Source organism: Molothrus ater, chromosome 11 (genome assembly GCF_012460135.2).
Source record: "Molothrus ater isolate BHLD 08-10-18 breed brown headed cowbird chromosome 11, BPBGC_Mater_1.1, whole genome shotgun sequence".
NCBI classification, from domain to species: Eukaryota; Metazoa; Chordata; class Aves; order Passeriformes; family Icteridae; genus Molothrus; species Molothrus ater.
Genome location: NC_050488.2, coordinates 1,326,759 through 1,343,376, shown reverse-complemented (window position 1 = coordinate 1,343,376; position 16,618 = coordinate 1,326,759). Strand labels below are relative to the sequence as shown.

The following is a 16,618-nucleotide window of genomic DNA, read 5'->3' as shown; positions in this document are numbered from 1 at the left end:
TATAAGCTTAAGAAGTGTGTTCAGTGTAAGTGAAAGAAACACTGGGAAAACACTGGTGGTGTGTACAGCTTTGCTTCTCATATCTGAAGCAATTACAGAACAGTTTGAAAGCAGACAAAAAAGACATACTTTTATTTATTTTATTTGTGTTTGCTGTTCTGGGCCTAAGCAAGCAGAGAAACCAGGGGGATGAGCTATGCACTAGGGCAGGATAGCTCTGCTGGCTGTTAGAGCCCATCTTTAGAGTGTGGTGGTGTATAAAACCTGGAAGCAACCAAAATAGAACATGATTTTATAGTGAGGTGACTAACTAAATATATCAGTGTTTATTTGCGTTGCTGTGCGTGATCTTGTAAAACTGCCCTGAGCTCTGTAAAGAGTAACTGTAATGCTAGGCTGGGTTTATTCACGAAAATCAGGAGAGCTCTTTGGGGTGTTCTGGAGCTTTGCTCTGTAATCCTGACCATCACCTCTGCTGTGGTTTGCCTGCCCTTGGCTATAGAATCATACATTAGGTTGCTGCCCCATTGCTTTGTAGCCATCAAGCCTGTGCTGGCACCAGTGGGATGTGTTCCCCAGGCTGTATCCAGTGGATTTCCAGCAAAATGAGCAGGTCTAGGCTCCCTCGGGGATTCCCCCTGGGCTGTAACCTGAACCTGCACTAACAAGTTCCTTGAACCTTTCCACACTGCATAACTGGCTCAGAGTTGGAGGGGTGCAGGCACACTGTGAACTGTGTCAGGCTCGGGTTGCTTCAAGGCCAAAGGTATAGTGTCTCAGCCTTGACTTGAACTTGTGTTCTATTCTGGTTGTCTTCAAATAGAAGAATGGAGATGATTTAGTAGCAATGTAGAGTGAGTGTCTTCGTGCTGATGCAGATGAGAGGGAGATTAGGCACAAAACCACTAACCTCTTCATAGAAAGCAGTGCAATAAATGGGAAGGCTTAATATAAAGTAATGTTTTGTAAAACGCTTAGGGAGAACTCCACACTTGCCTATATTTGAGATCTCGTTCCACTGCGGTAGCTGAACAGCTGCAGACAAGTATAATAATACCAGGTTTAAATATGATTCAAATAAAATCACTAGGATCATATTGTTCTTAAAAGACCACCTCTGGAATAGGTTTCTGATCATACACAAGTATTGTCAAATGTGACAGTATGATCACACACAGATAGTTAAGGAGAAAATTGCACTTTTAAGTTAAAATCACAGAATGGTTTAGATTGGAAGGGACCTTAAGCACCATCCATTTCCAATCCTGCTCTGGGCAGGAACACATTCCAGTAGACCAGGTTTCTTCAAGCCTTGTCCACCCTGGCATTGAACACTTCCAGGGGAAATTGTGCTGTTTGTTTTAGAAAAATGTGTGTATTCCTTCTATGTTGTATATTCATTTGAAGATATTAGCATGCCATTCCTAGTGTATGCATGTCTGTATATACCTAGTTTGTAAGTGATCACAATTAAAAGCATTTCATGCAGGGTTTAAATTACCTGTTTGGCAGTGTAATCCAGCACACTGCTGCAGTCTCAAAGTGATACTTTTTCAATCAAAATCTCTTGCATGTGAAGTTTGAAATAAATGCTGGAATATGAAATACTAAGTCAGGCTGATTTCTTTCTGCTGTTGCCATTCTGCAGTTTCACCGGTGATAATTAAGGAATGGGCTGCTTACAAAGGCAAATCTCCTCAGACCCCTGAGCTGGTGGAAGCCCTCGCCTTCAGGGAGTGGACCTGCCCAAACCTGAAGAAGCTGTGGCTGGGCAAAGCTGTGGAAGACAAGAACCGACGTATGAGGGCGTTCCTGGCCTGTATGCGATCAGACACACCAGCAATGCTCAACCCAACTAATGTGCCCACTCATCTTATGGTGCTCTGCTGTGTGCTGAGGTTAGTGTCACCTCCAGGGGCATCAGAACCGAGGAAAGGTTTTACTCTGGGATCTCTAGAAAGTGCTAATTCGTATTTGCAGCCTCACTGGGAGAGGGGGTTTGATTGTAGAAAAGCATGTGTGTAGTTCTTTTTCAGTCTCTAAAGGATTGAGGGGAAGATAAAAAAGGTCTTGTGTTGCAAAGAGGTTTTATCATTTGATTGGTGTATTCAAGACTTCAGCTCAGTAAAAATAAACAACTTTTGGGGCCTCAGAGGGTTCTGTGGGTAAAGTTGCACAACAAAAGCTTCCAGATTTCCAAAGAAAAAGTCCTAAGTTCCAAAATCCTGAACTATTTAATTTTCACATTGAAAATTGACAGAGGAATTGGGAGATGCTTACATTTGGGGTAATTATTTAAGACAATTACCTTATCATTCTTTCAGAATCCAAGGTAAGCATCTTAAACATGGTAAAATTTAAGCCATTTTTGAGAATGATAAATGTAAATTTGTCTTTGGTTCTATTGAACCTTTTTCTTGCCTTTTGAGCACTAAAACACTTTTCTCCTTATAGGCTACTTGGTATGCAAAAAAAGTGGTATCTTAAAGCTCCTCTTTTCACTGGCACAGCATGTTTCTCTCCTGTCCCATGTCCCTATGTACCCTGGTGGTTTCTGCCCTAGCCGTTCCGAAGGCACTGACGAGGCCGTGCTTCCCTCGCAGGTATATGGTACAGTGGCCGGGGGTGCGCATTCTGCGCCGCCAGGAACTCGATGCTTTCCTTGCCCAAGCATTGTCTCCAAAGCTCTATGAACCTGACCAGCTTCAGGAACTCAAGGTAATTCTTAACTAGGACTTAGATAATTTAAGAGATTTGTTTCCAGCTGATACAGGAATTAACTGTAGTGGCTGATCTGTATGTGCCTCACTAAAAGCCTGTACTTTCCAAAATATTAGTCATAGTGGCCTGAAGTGTTGCAGAGATGGCTGCAATGGTCTGCAATGTCCATTTTCCAAACACAACACAATAAATCAAAATCACAGTCTGGGTTGGGTTGGGAGAGACTTTAAATAAGGCCCATCTCATTCCACTCCCTGACATGGTCAGGGACACCTTCCACTATCCCAAGTTGCTCCAAGCCCCATCTGACCTGGCCTGGAACACTTCCAGGGATGTTTAGCCCACAGCCTAAATGACATCTAGGGGTATAGATTTTGCCAAAGGTATCTATTGTAGAGTCATCAAAGTCTCAAACTCCTCTGTGAAAATCACTGTTCTTAGAGACTAAGAAAGGAACTCCCAGAGAAAATATTCTTGCCATTCCAACACAAACCAGAAGGCCACTAATAGCAGATAATGTTTTGGTTTAGTAGTATTTTTTTTAATTTTTCAATCATACATAAAGTAATGTGGATTACTTCCATAAGATATGTTGGTTAGCTGGAAGATGCAGTAATTCCCTCAGGGTTGTTACTGTCTTCACAGGAAGCAGTTTGTGAAGTCAGACATAAAGAGCAGTTGAATTTGGTTGAACCCAGCCACGTATCTGCAAAATGAGCAGGAGAGTCTTTGGGCTCTTAAAGGTTGCTTATGCATAAGGAAGGTGGTAATGGAGTTTAATTTTAAAATTTAATACCAAGGTCTTGAAAATGTTCCCAAGCAAGGGCTGATATTTTGAGAAGTATTTCAGAGAATACCAATAGTGATATTTTCTTATGCTGGAGCTAAAAATACACTTGCGGCAAGCAAATCCTTTTTGCTTTGACCACTACCTATTATTCACTGTTTAGTTCTACCTTAGTGTTCCTATTCTACATCCTAAATAAAGCCATTGTGTGCATACACACTACTTTATTATTAAGATATCTTAAAGTGTTCTTAAAGCAAAATCTTGAATCAAACTAATAGAAAATCCATTATAAAGGAGTTGAGAAAGAAATGTGTTACATGGGAAGAAAAATGGAATTTTGCATTGAGCTCATTCCTGAGATGTTCTGCCACACATCTAAGAAGCATTTAATTATTTGGAATAAAATTTTGAATGAAGTTTTCTAGTGTTAATTTCCTGTAAATGTCTTTAGAAATAGTTTCCTGCACTTTGTGTTGAGAAAATAGGGGTTTGTGTTTATCTCTGGTCTCCAGAGCAGGTGGATGGGACAACAGCTTTTCTGAAGATGGCAGCTCTGCATGCCCAAGTGTGAGGTTCTGGTGCATTCTTCTGCTCAAACCTCTGAAAGTCTGGATGACCTTTTAAAATCCCTCTGTTTGCAAGAGTTTTGAAAAGAATGTAACTATTGGAATAACTTTGAATTATATCTCACTGCGATCTTACTATATTTACTCTGGTTTTAAACAGATTGAGAATCTGGATCCCCGTGGAATCCAACTGTCTGCTCTCTTTATGAGTGGTGTGGACATGGCTCTTTTTGCCAACGACGCCTGCGGACAGCCGATTCCATGGGAGCATTGCTGTCCCTGGATGTATTTTGATGGGAAATTATTCCAGACCAAGCTCATCAAAGCAAGCCGGGAGAAAGTTCCGCTCATCGACCTCTGTGATGGTCAGGTGTGTAGTTGGCAGGGTGATGGAGTGTCCCATGTGTCCACAAGGGTTCCATGGCCTGGCTTGTCATTTACCACACGTGTCACCTCTGCTTTAAAAGGCAAATATGAGGGGAATGGCTAATGGGTGGGTTTCTCTGTTTAGTTCCTTATTTCTTGATGAGTAGGGTGGCATTTGGGTAGATTTGGAAGAAGAGGCATCAAGTTGAATTTGATTTTTTTTTCTCTCTAAAATGCAAACACTGATATGATGAATGGCCAAGTTGGAAACTCTGCTCATTTGTTCAAGTCCCACCTTTTTGGGTCAGACTGTCGAAAAGATTAAACTGCACTGGGTTTGTAGTGAAAGAAAATTGGTGTTTTCTAACTGACTTAACAGATTGTAAAGTCATTCCTGGGGTCCTCAGCTCAAAATCTTTTCACGTTTCTTACAATCATCTTAAAATATGAACAAAGGCCTTTTTTGTTTTATCCAAATCATGCGAAGTTACTATCCACCTGTAAAACCAGGAAACTGATAAAACAGTTTACTGAATAACCCAAACTTTTTGAAAGATATGAAATTGTATCCCTTCTTTTTTTGTGAATTGAGGGAAGGTGATCCCAAGTTTGCTATTGATGGTGGCTGTGGTCCCTTCTCAGGGTTATAACCCTCCAGGCATGTTTCAGCCTGTATGCACAGACTCTGGGTTGCAGTCCAGGTGTAGGATGATGATTCTCTCTCTACTTCTGTATTATTTTGGGTTTTCCATTGAATTTGTTGTGTAAATGTAGCTTTATACAATTGAAATGAGAATTTTAATGTCCCTCTGTGACCTTCTCTTTATTCCTAGGCTGAGCAGGCAGCCAAGGTTGAAAAGATGCGTCAGAGCATCCTAGAAGGATTAAATTTCTCCAGGCAGAACCATCCTCTCCCTTTCCCACCTCCACCTGCCATGCCTTTCTATCCAGCTTCTATGTATCCTCGACACTTTGGGCCAGTCCCACCACCTCAGGGCAGGGGGAGAGGCTTTGCTGGTAAGTGATGGGACAGCGGTGCCACACATTACCTTACCTTGCACATTCCCAAAACTACCAACTCTGGTCAATTTCGTAGGGAAAATACGGAAAAGCAAGTGGTCGGCTTGTGTTGGCATGTGCCTGCCACTGTATTTTGGGGTTGCTTTTATTAGCCCAGTGATATGGAATGTGCTGTATTGCTACGTATTTTCATCAGGATTTTAGTAACTGTGCCAGATCAGAATATTTTTACTGTTATTATAGAAGTAGAAAAAAGAGGAATAGATTGACACTGGGCGGTATGAAAAAACTTTGATTTGCACAGTAAATTGGTTCAAAACATTTATAAATTATCAGACACAATTTAACTGTCAGGGCTAAAGACAACCTTTCCCCCTCCCCACTCCTCTGTGTTTTGCTGCAGTCATATAACCATTGGCACCCTCAAGTGTAAATACTGACATAAACATTGCAGGCTGTTCCTAGAATTGCTCACTACCTCAAAATCGCTCTGTACCAAGGCCCAGAGGTGTATAGATACTGGCCACAGGCATTTCAGGGGTGCCATGACTGTAGCTACCAATGCTCACTGCCAAAAAATTGTCACAGGCCTTTACGATGCCATAGAGGTTGGGATCCCATTCCAAGCCCCAAGGCCTGCCCTTTGGATCAGAGGCTCCCTGCTGGCTGAGACAGCAGGATACCTTTGGCCAGGGCTCCCTCGGCAGTGATGCAGTATCGCCTACAGGAGCCCGGCCCGCGGGAGCGCGGTCCTCCCGCCTGGCTCTGGAAGGGTGGAAGGAGGCAGCAACCTCTCTGCTGGGGCTTTCCCAGTTGCCTGGCCCCCTCACAGCTTTTCCCCTGTCTTTCTTTACCCTGGGTCTAACAGGAGTCTATGGCTTTGGAGGCCCTTATGGGGAAACAGTAGCCACAGGCACTTACCGGGCCTTCCGGGTGGCGGCAGCGGCAGGACACTCCGGAGCCTTCTCTGGCAATGACAGCAACAGGACTAGCAAGTTTCAGGGCGGTAATTATACCCAAACCCCTTTTCTTAGAGCTTCTGGCAACAGCTTCCTCCACTGTATGGGTTGGTCTGAGGCTTTCCTACTGACTCCCTGTCTCCTTAACTGTCTCAGCTTCCCTCTCTAGAGCCTGCCCGGCTGCTGTCCGCTCTGCTCCCATCCCTGCCGCAAGCCCCCAGCGCCAGCCTCCTCATGCCAGAAACCTCTTCCAAACACAGGAGAGCCCAAAACCCAGCAGGCAGCCTGTCTCCTGTGCTCCCACTGGCGAAGAGGGCATCCGTAACCCACTGGCCTCTGTATTAACAGGGATTTTCCAAAATCTGGGGACAGTTGAGCTTTTTGCAAAGACCTAGCATAGAAATTACTGTCTTTGGTATTACTGCTGACCCCTTCTTTGCTGGCATCAGTGCTGGTGTGGACACAGGATTGGGATTTATTCCCTACCTGTGTGCCTATTGCTTACTTCCTGTATGTGAGATGATGGAAGCTTGTTGAGGGTAAATTTTTCCCACATATTTAGCTGTTGTTTGTGGCCTCTGAGCTTCTATTTTAAGAGCAAAGATACCTCTAGTGCTTCCTGTGTGGATAACTCTGGCCCTGCAAACCATCTGCATTTGGAGCTGAAGGACTTGCACAGGGAAGTAGGAACCTTCTGGATGTAAGCGGTAGAGTAGTTCCCAGCTTATAGCATTTGGAGACTAATGGCTGCATAAATGCTGTGGTTTGTAACCCTTTTGGTGCTGATGGTCTTACCAGTAACATCTTGCTCAGTTCACATACCTGGATTTCTTGAAATACCTGTCATGCCCCAGAGCTGATTTAGTATAAAGACATGAGCAACTTGAACAGAAGCTGTAGTTGCATCTTAGACAACTGTAACTTTAGCTGCCTTCTTTGAGGGGAAATGATAAACACACCTTTTAAACCAGATCTGTTTGAATGCTACATTTTTATAGCAACTTAGTCTTAGTACAGCTTATCCAACCTAGTAAGTTCTTTATTGCAAATATAATCTGTGTGATCTATGCTGATACTTGCTGTTGGCTAAAAAGTGCCTTGAACCTGCAAGAATTCCTTCTTCTTCAAGAATGCAGGAAAAAAAGCAGTCTTCAGCCAGCTTGTAAAACTCCCCTGGTTTCTTGAGGCCTATCTCAAGTATATTTTCAATTACTGAAACTGAAGCATTCATGTCAGATAATTTTTCTTTTCAGAATTCATATCTATTTTTAAAAAGGGGTGGGGGAAACAGGCTCTTGGAGTTCTAACACTTCTGGAATACTGCAAAATGAGCAGTAACCTCACAGTATCCCTAGAGGAAATGGGGTGGTGAAATCTGGGCAAACCAGCTTTCCATTCTTTGGAACTTTACTGTGATGATTATGAAGATCAAAGTTTGGTTTTGCTTTTATGTGCAGGAGTCCAACCTATTCCTTCTCAGGGAGGGAAACTTGAAATTGCCGGCACTGTAGTCGGCCATTGGGCTGGAAGCAGACGTGGACGAGGGGGTAGAGGGCCATTTCCTCTGCAGGTGGTGTCCGTGGGAGGACCAGCCAGAGGGTAAGTGCCAGCCTGGGAATGTGCTGCTCACGTGGGATTTAATGACTGGGGAAGCAAGGAAAACAGAAGTTGGAAGCAGTAGAGATTCCATATGACACACTTTAGGACACATAGGGTGAATTATACCCACTGAATATTCAAGAAAAACATTGGCATTCATTTTAAGATGCTTTTCACCAGTTATTTTTATAGGTATAAGCATTTTTATGTGCAAATAAAATTCGTACTAATCTGAAATATATATATATATATACACACACACACACAAACACAGAGGTTGCTTTTGAGTGAGGAAATTACTTTGGGACTTTTCCATGAAACCAGTAGATGCATTACATTAAACACCTTTCTTTTTTGTGGAAGGACATTTATCAAGAAGCATGATAACAGTTTTAATAACTACATTATGTAATCCTGTGAAGCAGAAAACACTTGAAGGACATTTCTGAGTTTAATAGTTCTCTGTTACAGTCATGATGGAAGTGTGCTTAAAAGAATATTAATTTCTTCAGCTCTTCCACTTCATTTCACTACAGCTGAAGTTACGGGTGCACATCATGTCTGAAAAGCAAGTGCTTTATTACAAAAATATCTAGTTTGTTACTTTTAAGATGGTATTTTTTCCATAAGCTTGCTGGTTCTGTGCCTTAGAACTCTCTTTATCTTTCATTAAGGTTGTGTCTATTACAGGAGACAATCCTAAAGTACTGTGTATTTTGTCTGTCTGTATTAGGAGTGCAATAAAGCTGATGGATTTATTGCCACCTTGAGCTAGGGAGCAGCAGTGTGAAAGACTGCACTGCATGAATTTCATCTCTCTGTTAATTTACTCCAGTGTGCACTATGAAGCTTCATGCTGGAGTCAGCCACAGCTGTTGGAATGCATGTCGTGTTGGGCTGAGGGAAGAGCTGGGTTAATCTGAAGCCCTGGGAGAATTTGGAGCTGCTGTGGGGCCGGGGAGAGGCAGGAGCTGTGGGAAGAAATGTGAGCAGGTTCAGTGGCTGCAGAACTGATCTTTTAAGGGGACCTCATTTAGCTAGGACTGCCCAGTTGTCAAGGATGAGATCCAACTGCCAAAACAGAAGCATTGAGTGTTGTTTTAGGTGTTTCAGACAACTGTCACGTGCCTGGGTGGGTGTGGGGGCAGGTTTGGGAGCCCTGCACTGATCCAGAGCAGCATCTGGAGAGAGTGGGAGTGAGCAAAGGTGAGGAGTAATGAGGTTTGCTTGGGTACCAAGGGACAAAATAACCTTTTTCACCACTGAAGTGAGGTTCTTGGATGATCATCAGTTCTGTTTTTCATGAGGATACATGAACAGAAGCTGGTTGCTTCTCCCAGTGATCTGCACTGTGTGTGGGGAGGTGATGGCTGTGTCCTGCCAAAGCCAGGGTCTGTGGGCAGCCTGGGGCTCAGAGCTCAGTTACATCCATACAGGACAGCAGTTCCTCCATCTCCTGAAGGGGGCAATACCTGAATTCACACAGAACATCAGTAGCCAGGAACTGAGAACCCTCCTTGTCTGGGAAGTGAACAGATCACTGAAAGGGTATTGCTGCTCCTGCCGTACCTTTATGACAGAGAAATACGATTTTTCAGTAGTAGATTTCAATTTGACATAAAATGCCTGAAGTTTCTTTTTGTTGGAGGTACTGTCTTAAGGCAGTATGGTTTGGTGCAGATTGTCACCCCAAAGAGACAGGAAAAGTGTCAGTGCCAGATCTTCTTCTCTCCATCAGATCAGCACTGAGAGGGCATTGGTCACATGTAGCGTTACTAGAATAGGCCAGAGGGAAAATGACTGCAGGCAGCTTACCTGTTTGTTGGTCAGTTGATACTAAAGTAGAACCAATAGGAAAACATGATCATGTCAAGGGTTCTGCCTAAAGACAGAACCATAGAAATATTTTGAGTTAGAAAGGAGCCATAAGGATCATGGAGTCCAACCCCTGGCCCTTCACAGACACCCCAACAATCCCACCCTGTCCATCCCTGGCAGCGCTATCCGAAGGCTCCTGGAGCTCTGACAGCCTCGAGGCCATGCCCATGCCCTGGGGAGCCTGGGCAGTGCCAGCACCCTCTGGGGGAAGAACCTTGCCCTGAGATCCAGTGCTTTAACAACAGGTCCATGTTGGCAGAGGTTATTTCCTACCAAAGGTCAGAACTAGGAAACAGCACAGCAGGTTGTCTTGGTTCATGGCCCAGTTTTGCACACTTGTATTCCATTTTTATCTCTTTCAGAAGAGGGGGTTGAGTCAGGCTTGTTCACCCCATTGCCTCATGTCTCCGCAATGCTGAGCTCAGACGTTCTTCTTGTGTAAAATTATACCAGCTGCCTTGTATTAGCCTCGATCCATCAGTGTATTTAGTGTGATTTTCTGAGTGGGAAAAGTTTTACAGCTACTTGAAGGACATGGTTTGACCTTGTAAAAAGAGAGCCAGTGGGGTTGGCAAGGAGGGAACACAGTGAGAGGGACTCACATGCAAACCACAACTCCTGTTCATTCGCTGCTGTCGCTTCTAAACCCCAGAATTTGATCTCTTACTGCCCAGTGTGGGAATTCACAGCTTGTGAGAGGAGATTGGGAGGGCACAGTGCAATTCCCCTGGGCATCATTCAGCTCAGGGACCTGAGCAGCACGCAGCCAGCCCCAGTGGGGTCAGGTGTGACATCAGCACCTCCTACTATCAGGCAGCACATCCAGAGCAAACATAGGGCATTCCCAGGCTTCTAGAGCAATCCAGTATCTCTGCTAGAGAAAACAAGGAACTTTTAGGAGAACATTGACATAGGAGTTCGTGACATAACGATTGGGAAATTCAGTTTCTGCAGCTGATGGAGTTAAAGCAGTTGTAGCTGAATCCTGGAATTGCTGCGGTTGGAAAAGACCTCTGAGATCATCAAGTCCAGCTGTCAACCCAGTACCCACCACCATGCTCACCCCTAAACCATATCCCCAAGTGCCACATCCATGTGTTTTGTGAACAGTTCCAAAATTATGACTCCAGCACTGCCCTGGGCAGCCTGTACCAGGGCTTGACAACCCTTTCTGTGAACAAATTTTTCCAAATATATCTAATCTAAACCACCTTCCCTGGCACAACTTGAGACCAAGGTGGGAAAGTTTGGTTTCATCTGATGTAATCTGTACTGAATCACACCAAAAACCACCGCCTAATGTGTCTTAAGTTGGGAGTCTCCACTGGAAGGCATCCCAACTTACTAATTGCCACATGCCAGATAAAGGTGAAGCTCATTTATTCCCTCAGTTTCTTAGATAATTTTGTACCTACACAACTTTTTAATTCTGCCTTACTTTCTTTTATCAGAACCTGTCTCATGTGTTTACATTGGGAGCTGTTACTTAATGGGGGAAATGGCTTTCTGTGTGGTTCAAATTGCTATTTTTGTAAGGTGAAAGTATTTTGAGCTCTGGTTTTAAAGTGCCATGAGGATAATTTGACACTTGGAAAATGTTTCTGCAAAGCTTGAAAATATCATTTATTGTTTCTTTTTGAAGGGAAATATAGAAAGAAACATTTTATTGCTCTGGACCCAAAAGGTGTGTTGGGTTTGATACAATTGCAAGCAGCAGAACCCTACAATTCAGAATTAGGTATCTTTCCTCTTTGAAAATGCGTTGATGATAGGCACTAGTCAGTAAAGCTAGGGAAATAATAAAACTAAATGTAAAGCAGTTGTAAACAAAACTGATCAGTGTTTTATTTTCTCCCCTTGCCCCACCCCTGCAGGCGACCTAGAGGAGTTATCTCCACTCCGGTGATAAGAACTTTTGGAAGAGGTGGAAGGTACTATGGGCGAGGTTATAAAAGCCAGGGAGCAATTCAGGTAATGAAGCCATGTGCCTGACTGCAGCACGCTCTGGGACGGGCTGGGCTGGGCTGGACTCCAGACCAGCAGCACTTTAACAGCTCCAAGTGTTTCTGGCGACCCGTGGAAGCTGTGAGCCGCACAGCGGTGACAGGACAGGCTGGTGTCACAGCTCACTTAAAGCAAACTTTGCTTCTAAAGACAGATGTGGAAGAATGTATTTTGACATGAATCTTGTGCCTACACAGCTCTAACCAGCCATGGGAGTAGAAGAAAATTTAGAAAATGGGAGAAATACAAAACTGAAACAAATTAGCAGTTCTGTTCCTGCCCCAAATCTTCCCCAATTTTTTTTCTGGGACCGTGGTCCAGACTCATGAAGGAAAGTTTGTAGCAGTGAAGGATCTTTGCTGCTGCCATGCTCCAGATCTAAGAGGTCACTCTAAACTTCTTGGGAGTAGCAGAGCAGCCTTTCCCCCTGAGCATGCAGGTTCCTTCCTGGTGACACCCTGCAAAGCGTCCATGGATCATGACTTTTGTCTGTTCCAAGGATCCTTCAAATATAGCTGAGGCACACTGCTGACCTGTATGAGATGTCAGTTGCTTTCAGAGTTCTGTTTTTCTTCCTTTTCCATGGTTCTGGCTGCTATGCAGTTTGGATGAATGAGTAGTAAATAGTTGGTAAAACTTCCACAATAAATACGTCATATGGACATGCCATTTGTCAGAGAGACCTGAGAGTAGGAGGGTGTTTTCAGGCGTCAGACAGTAAAAGAATGTTCTCCAGTAGATAATGAAGGAACTATTAACTTCCAGTAAAACTTACTGTTTTACAGTTGTAAAAATTCAAATACTTCTCTTCCTTGTTAAATTGCTGTGTACGCAGACTATATGTCTACAAATGTACCTGTGGATCTGAAACTTTATATTTTAAGTAGAAGAGAAACTACTGTGTTAATCATAGAGCATCTAATTTCTGAGTATCTTAAGCTTTGAAGTAAAGGAAATCCTGAAAACGAGCTCCCAAATACTCCAGGCTTATTACAGGTGTACATATGGGAGTATAGTTCAGGTAATAGCTGCAGGTGTCTTGACAAGTGCTATCAAGGTTGGGTATTTGCATTTTTAATAATGATCTGTAATTTGGATGGTAAATACTTGTGATCACAAGGACCTGTGTGTAAAATTGTGCCTGGAGAAGATTAATGGCATTCTCTATGGACCTGAGCTCATTGCATTTTGTGGTCATCAAGGCCATATAGGATGTTTCTCCTATAGGAAGATAAAAAAGATTATTTAAAATGCACATGGCAGGGAGAACTTGGGAAAGTTCCCATGCAGTGAGTGGACTGTGAGAGCCAGGTGAGGCTGGGAGGTGCCAGTGGCCCCTCTGCCTCACTGAGGCAGTGCTTGTGCAAGACCAGGCTCAGCCAGAGGCACTTCCTCCCCTCAACTTGGGGATCTGACCAAAATGATCTCTTTGGATTTGTCCAGCACACCAGACTGCTCTGGTTTATCCCAAGATGAAACTTTTCACTCTTGTTCTGGAAAGAAACTAAAGCATGTCTTGAAAGCTGAATTTAAGGATGTCTGTAAAGAGGCACGATGACAGTGATCACCCATACCTGTGCAATGGGACTGAGAATTGTGATTATCTGGATAATGAGAATGCTAGAGAACAGCAGTTCTGACTCACCTGCAAAGTGCTTCTGTAAAACCCTTCAGCAGCTTACTGCAGGTGTTCTAGTAGGTAACAGTGGAGGTTTTTATACTGCAAAGCTGTTTGCTGCTGTTTGAGGCATCCCTGTCTTAAGCCATGTCTTAGCACTTGACTTTGTGAACAGTGTGACAGACCAGTGTGCTGCTTCTTAGCAGCCTAACCTGCTTATTTTGATTTGTTTAAAGGCTATTATGTTTCTGGAACACTAAGATTAATTACAAATACTTAACTAATTGTATGCTGCATCAGTCTGGTTTTTATGGCTATACTCAGTCTTGTACAATTTTACTATATGCTTTTTTATGAAAGCCTTTCCTAATCTTGCAAGCATATAGCTTGGTGCAGGGAATAGTGCATGGTGCTTCTGCACTCCTCCAAACGCTGGCTGGAAACAGTCGTGTTTGTATTTGAGTAACACAGAATCCTGCCACTGAATCACAGCACATGAACTAAGGAGCAAAGTGCAGCTGAACATTGATTCTCAGTTTTGGTGTTTCAGACATTTATGTAGCTCTGATGTTGTGAAAGGAGGGCAACAGCAAAGTTTAAACTAAAGCATTGCCCCAGGGGCATCAGAAGGCTCTGGGGAACACCGAAAATCTTCTCCATGTATTTTGTGGGCCACTTCTTTCAGCAATGCCTAATATTTGGTGTTCACTCACGACCCTGTGCCCTGCATGCTGCCTGTTGTAGTGTCCTTATATTAGACTGTACATTTATATACATTTTTAGCACTGGTTCTTCAGTAATTCTCTTCTTTTTTTAACAACTAGGGCAAACCTCCTTACGCTGCTTCAGCAGAAGAAGTAGCCAAAGAACTTAAGTCAAAATCCGAGGAATCTAAATCCTCACTTGTGTCTTCAGATGGATCCCTGGCTGAAAATGGAGTTGTGACTGAGGAAAAACCAGCTTCCCAGATGAATGGGAATACAGGAGACATCAGGGCTTCCAATCAGTCTGAAAGTGCCTTGAGTAATGACTCTAAAATGTGCAATACGAATCCTCATTTAAATGCACTAAATGCAGACAGTGTTTGCCATAAAGATGATGCTCTTGAGGCCACTGTCTTAAAAAAAGAAGAGTAAACTTATTTTTTATAGAGGGTGAAGGATGTTGGGAAGGGTCAGGATTAGGAATATCTGGAAAGAAAGAGAGCCTACAGTTACGTACATTTTTTCCTTTCCGTAAGAGAAAAATGAGGACTTTGGAAATTCGGATCCCTCTTTGATGTCAGAGATTTAAACAACACATTTTTTAGTTTTAACCAGTTGTAGTCAAAATGCTACAATAAAACAAAAAAAAAAAAAAAAAGAATGAAGAGCATTTGACTCCCGCACTTAAAATGAAGTATACATAAAGTTTAAACTGGTTATGACAAAAGCTTGTAGTTTTGTTTTTTGAAATATAAAGAAAACAAATTTTGGCAGTCTTTAAGTATATATAGCTTAAAACTATAATTTTTAGTACTTGGCACCATATGTATGCCATTATATTTGATTTTGCATTACTGTGTCACAATAAAGCTTTCTTTAAGGCTTTGATTTCATGATTATGGGGGGAAAAAGGCACAACCACAGTTTTTTCTTTCTGAAATCTCATCACCGTTGCCGTGGTTCTTTTGTGTTAAAAATGTGCAAACTCTCGAAACTACCAATTCTCAGTAACACTGCAGTTCTGCTGAGTTCAATAGACATCATACATATGTTACGAGCGAGTTAAACGGAGATAAACTTGAAATCATAGAAGATGCAAACGACCTTTCAAAACAAACGCAATGTGTTAGGAAACTTTTTGTGACTAATACCATGCATCCGTGATCAATGAACTATGTGGTTTTGAATCAGACGTAGACCATTAGTACTACTATTTGAGCTAAACTTCTGCATGGTTCATGATTTTTAAAGTGTGTAGTTAATATTATGCATGTTATTGTCCTCTTTCTTCCATTCTTACAAGTACTGTGCCCATTTGCAAAACAAAAAAAGCTAATAATCAGTAATAGTCCTATAAAAGATGTTAACTATGTTTAGTCATTGACTGATCTTGCTCTAACCTTAAAATTTTGTGATTATTGACCTCTGTTGCATTTATTCTAAAACTTAAAAAAAAAATTATCTAGCCGTTTTGAATATCAACGTTACCCTGGTGTACTCATTGCTGTATGCATTATTGTTCTCTGTTGCTGTTTTATGCCTTCATATTAGCAAATATGAAATTCTGTGAAAAACAAAAAAAAAAACGCTTTGATCTTCAAAAAAAAAGTACCCCCCTTCTGTAGCAGGAAACAAATGGCTTGTTCTTGAGAACTTTCCCATCAAGAATTTAGTATAAGCAAATATACCTGTATCATTTTGATGTTTTTGTTAGTGTTTCCAAACTTAATGTACTTCAAAATCAGAATCATTTCTTTATATTCGTTTTCATATAATTCTCCTGATGCTCTTCATCACACATTAGTGATCAGAAATGAGGTGTAATTCCCCATTCCCTGCCCGCCAGAGCTAAGTAGGTATCTTAATGTAAGTTGAAGGGAGTTCTGCCCCAACTCATGGATTGTGCAAGAATGAACTACTGTTGGGTTTGGCTGGTTGTAGATGGATTGTGGTGTGGTGTCTTTGAAGGCTATTGAATGCAACTTACAGTGCTTAATAAAAATCTTTATTCTTTTAGTATAAAATACTGTATGCCTTTTTTGTCAAGTATTTTTTTAATTAACATGTAAATAAAAGTTTTCCTATGCCCAAGTCAAGTGGTTGAGTTGCCAGGATCTGTGGTGTCCTCCTAAAAGGCAGAGAAGGGAAGCATGGCCTTTGGTTTTGGCTGCCCCTGGATCCCTGGCAGTGTCCAAGGCCAGGTTGGGCCGGGCTTGGAGCACCCTGGGACAGTGAAAGGTGTTCCTGCCCTTGGAAGGGGTGGCACTGGATGGGCATTAAGGTCCTTCCAACCCAAACCATTCTGGGATTCTGTGATTCACTCGCTGCTTGGGGACACCACACCTGGTTGGAGTCATGCCCTGTCTTGCTGGTATGTGCAGCTCCTTTAGATG

The 16,618-nt window shown here is 42.6% G+C and overlaps 1 protein-coding gene across 3 annotated transcripts in view; it reads left to right on the top strand.

Moving 5' to 3' along the window:
• FAM120A (family with sequence similarity 120A) overlaps positions 1–16,249 on the top strand; it is a 48,433-nt gene extending 32,184 nt beyond the window's left edge. For 2 of the 3 annotated variants that reach the window (XM_036391294.2, XM_036391292.2), the window contains exons 11-18: positions 1,649–1,898; positions 2,604–2,718; positions 4,238–4,447; positions 5,277–5,460; positions 6,332–6,469; positions 7,880–8,021; positions 11,774–11,870; positions 14,346–16,249. In XM_036391294.2, coding sequence (XP_036247187.1) covers positions 1,649–1,898; positions 2,604–2,718; positions 4,238–4,447; positions 5,277–5,460; positions 6,332–6,469; positions 7,880–8,021; positions 11,774–11,870; positions 14,346–14,657 — 1,448 coding nt within the window. In that variant the 3' untranslated portion in view covers positions 14,658–16,249. The remainder of the gene's footprint in view (positions 1–1,648; positions 1,899–2,603; positions 2,719–4,237; positions 4,448–5,276; positions 5,461–6,331; positions 6,470–7,879; positions 8,022–11,773; positions 11,871–14,345) is intronic. The other variant, XM_036391295.2, reaches the window with a different exon arrangement.
• The last annotated feature ends 369 nt before the right edge of the window (positions 16,250–16,618 follow it).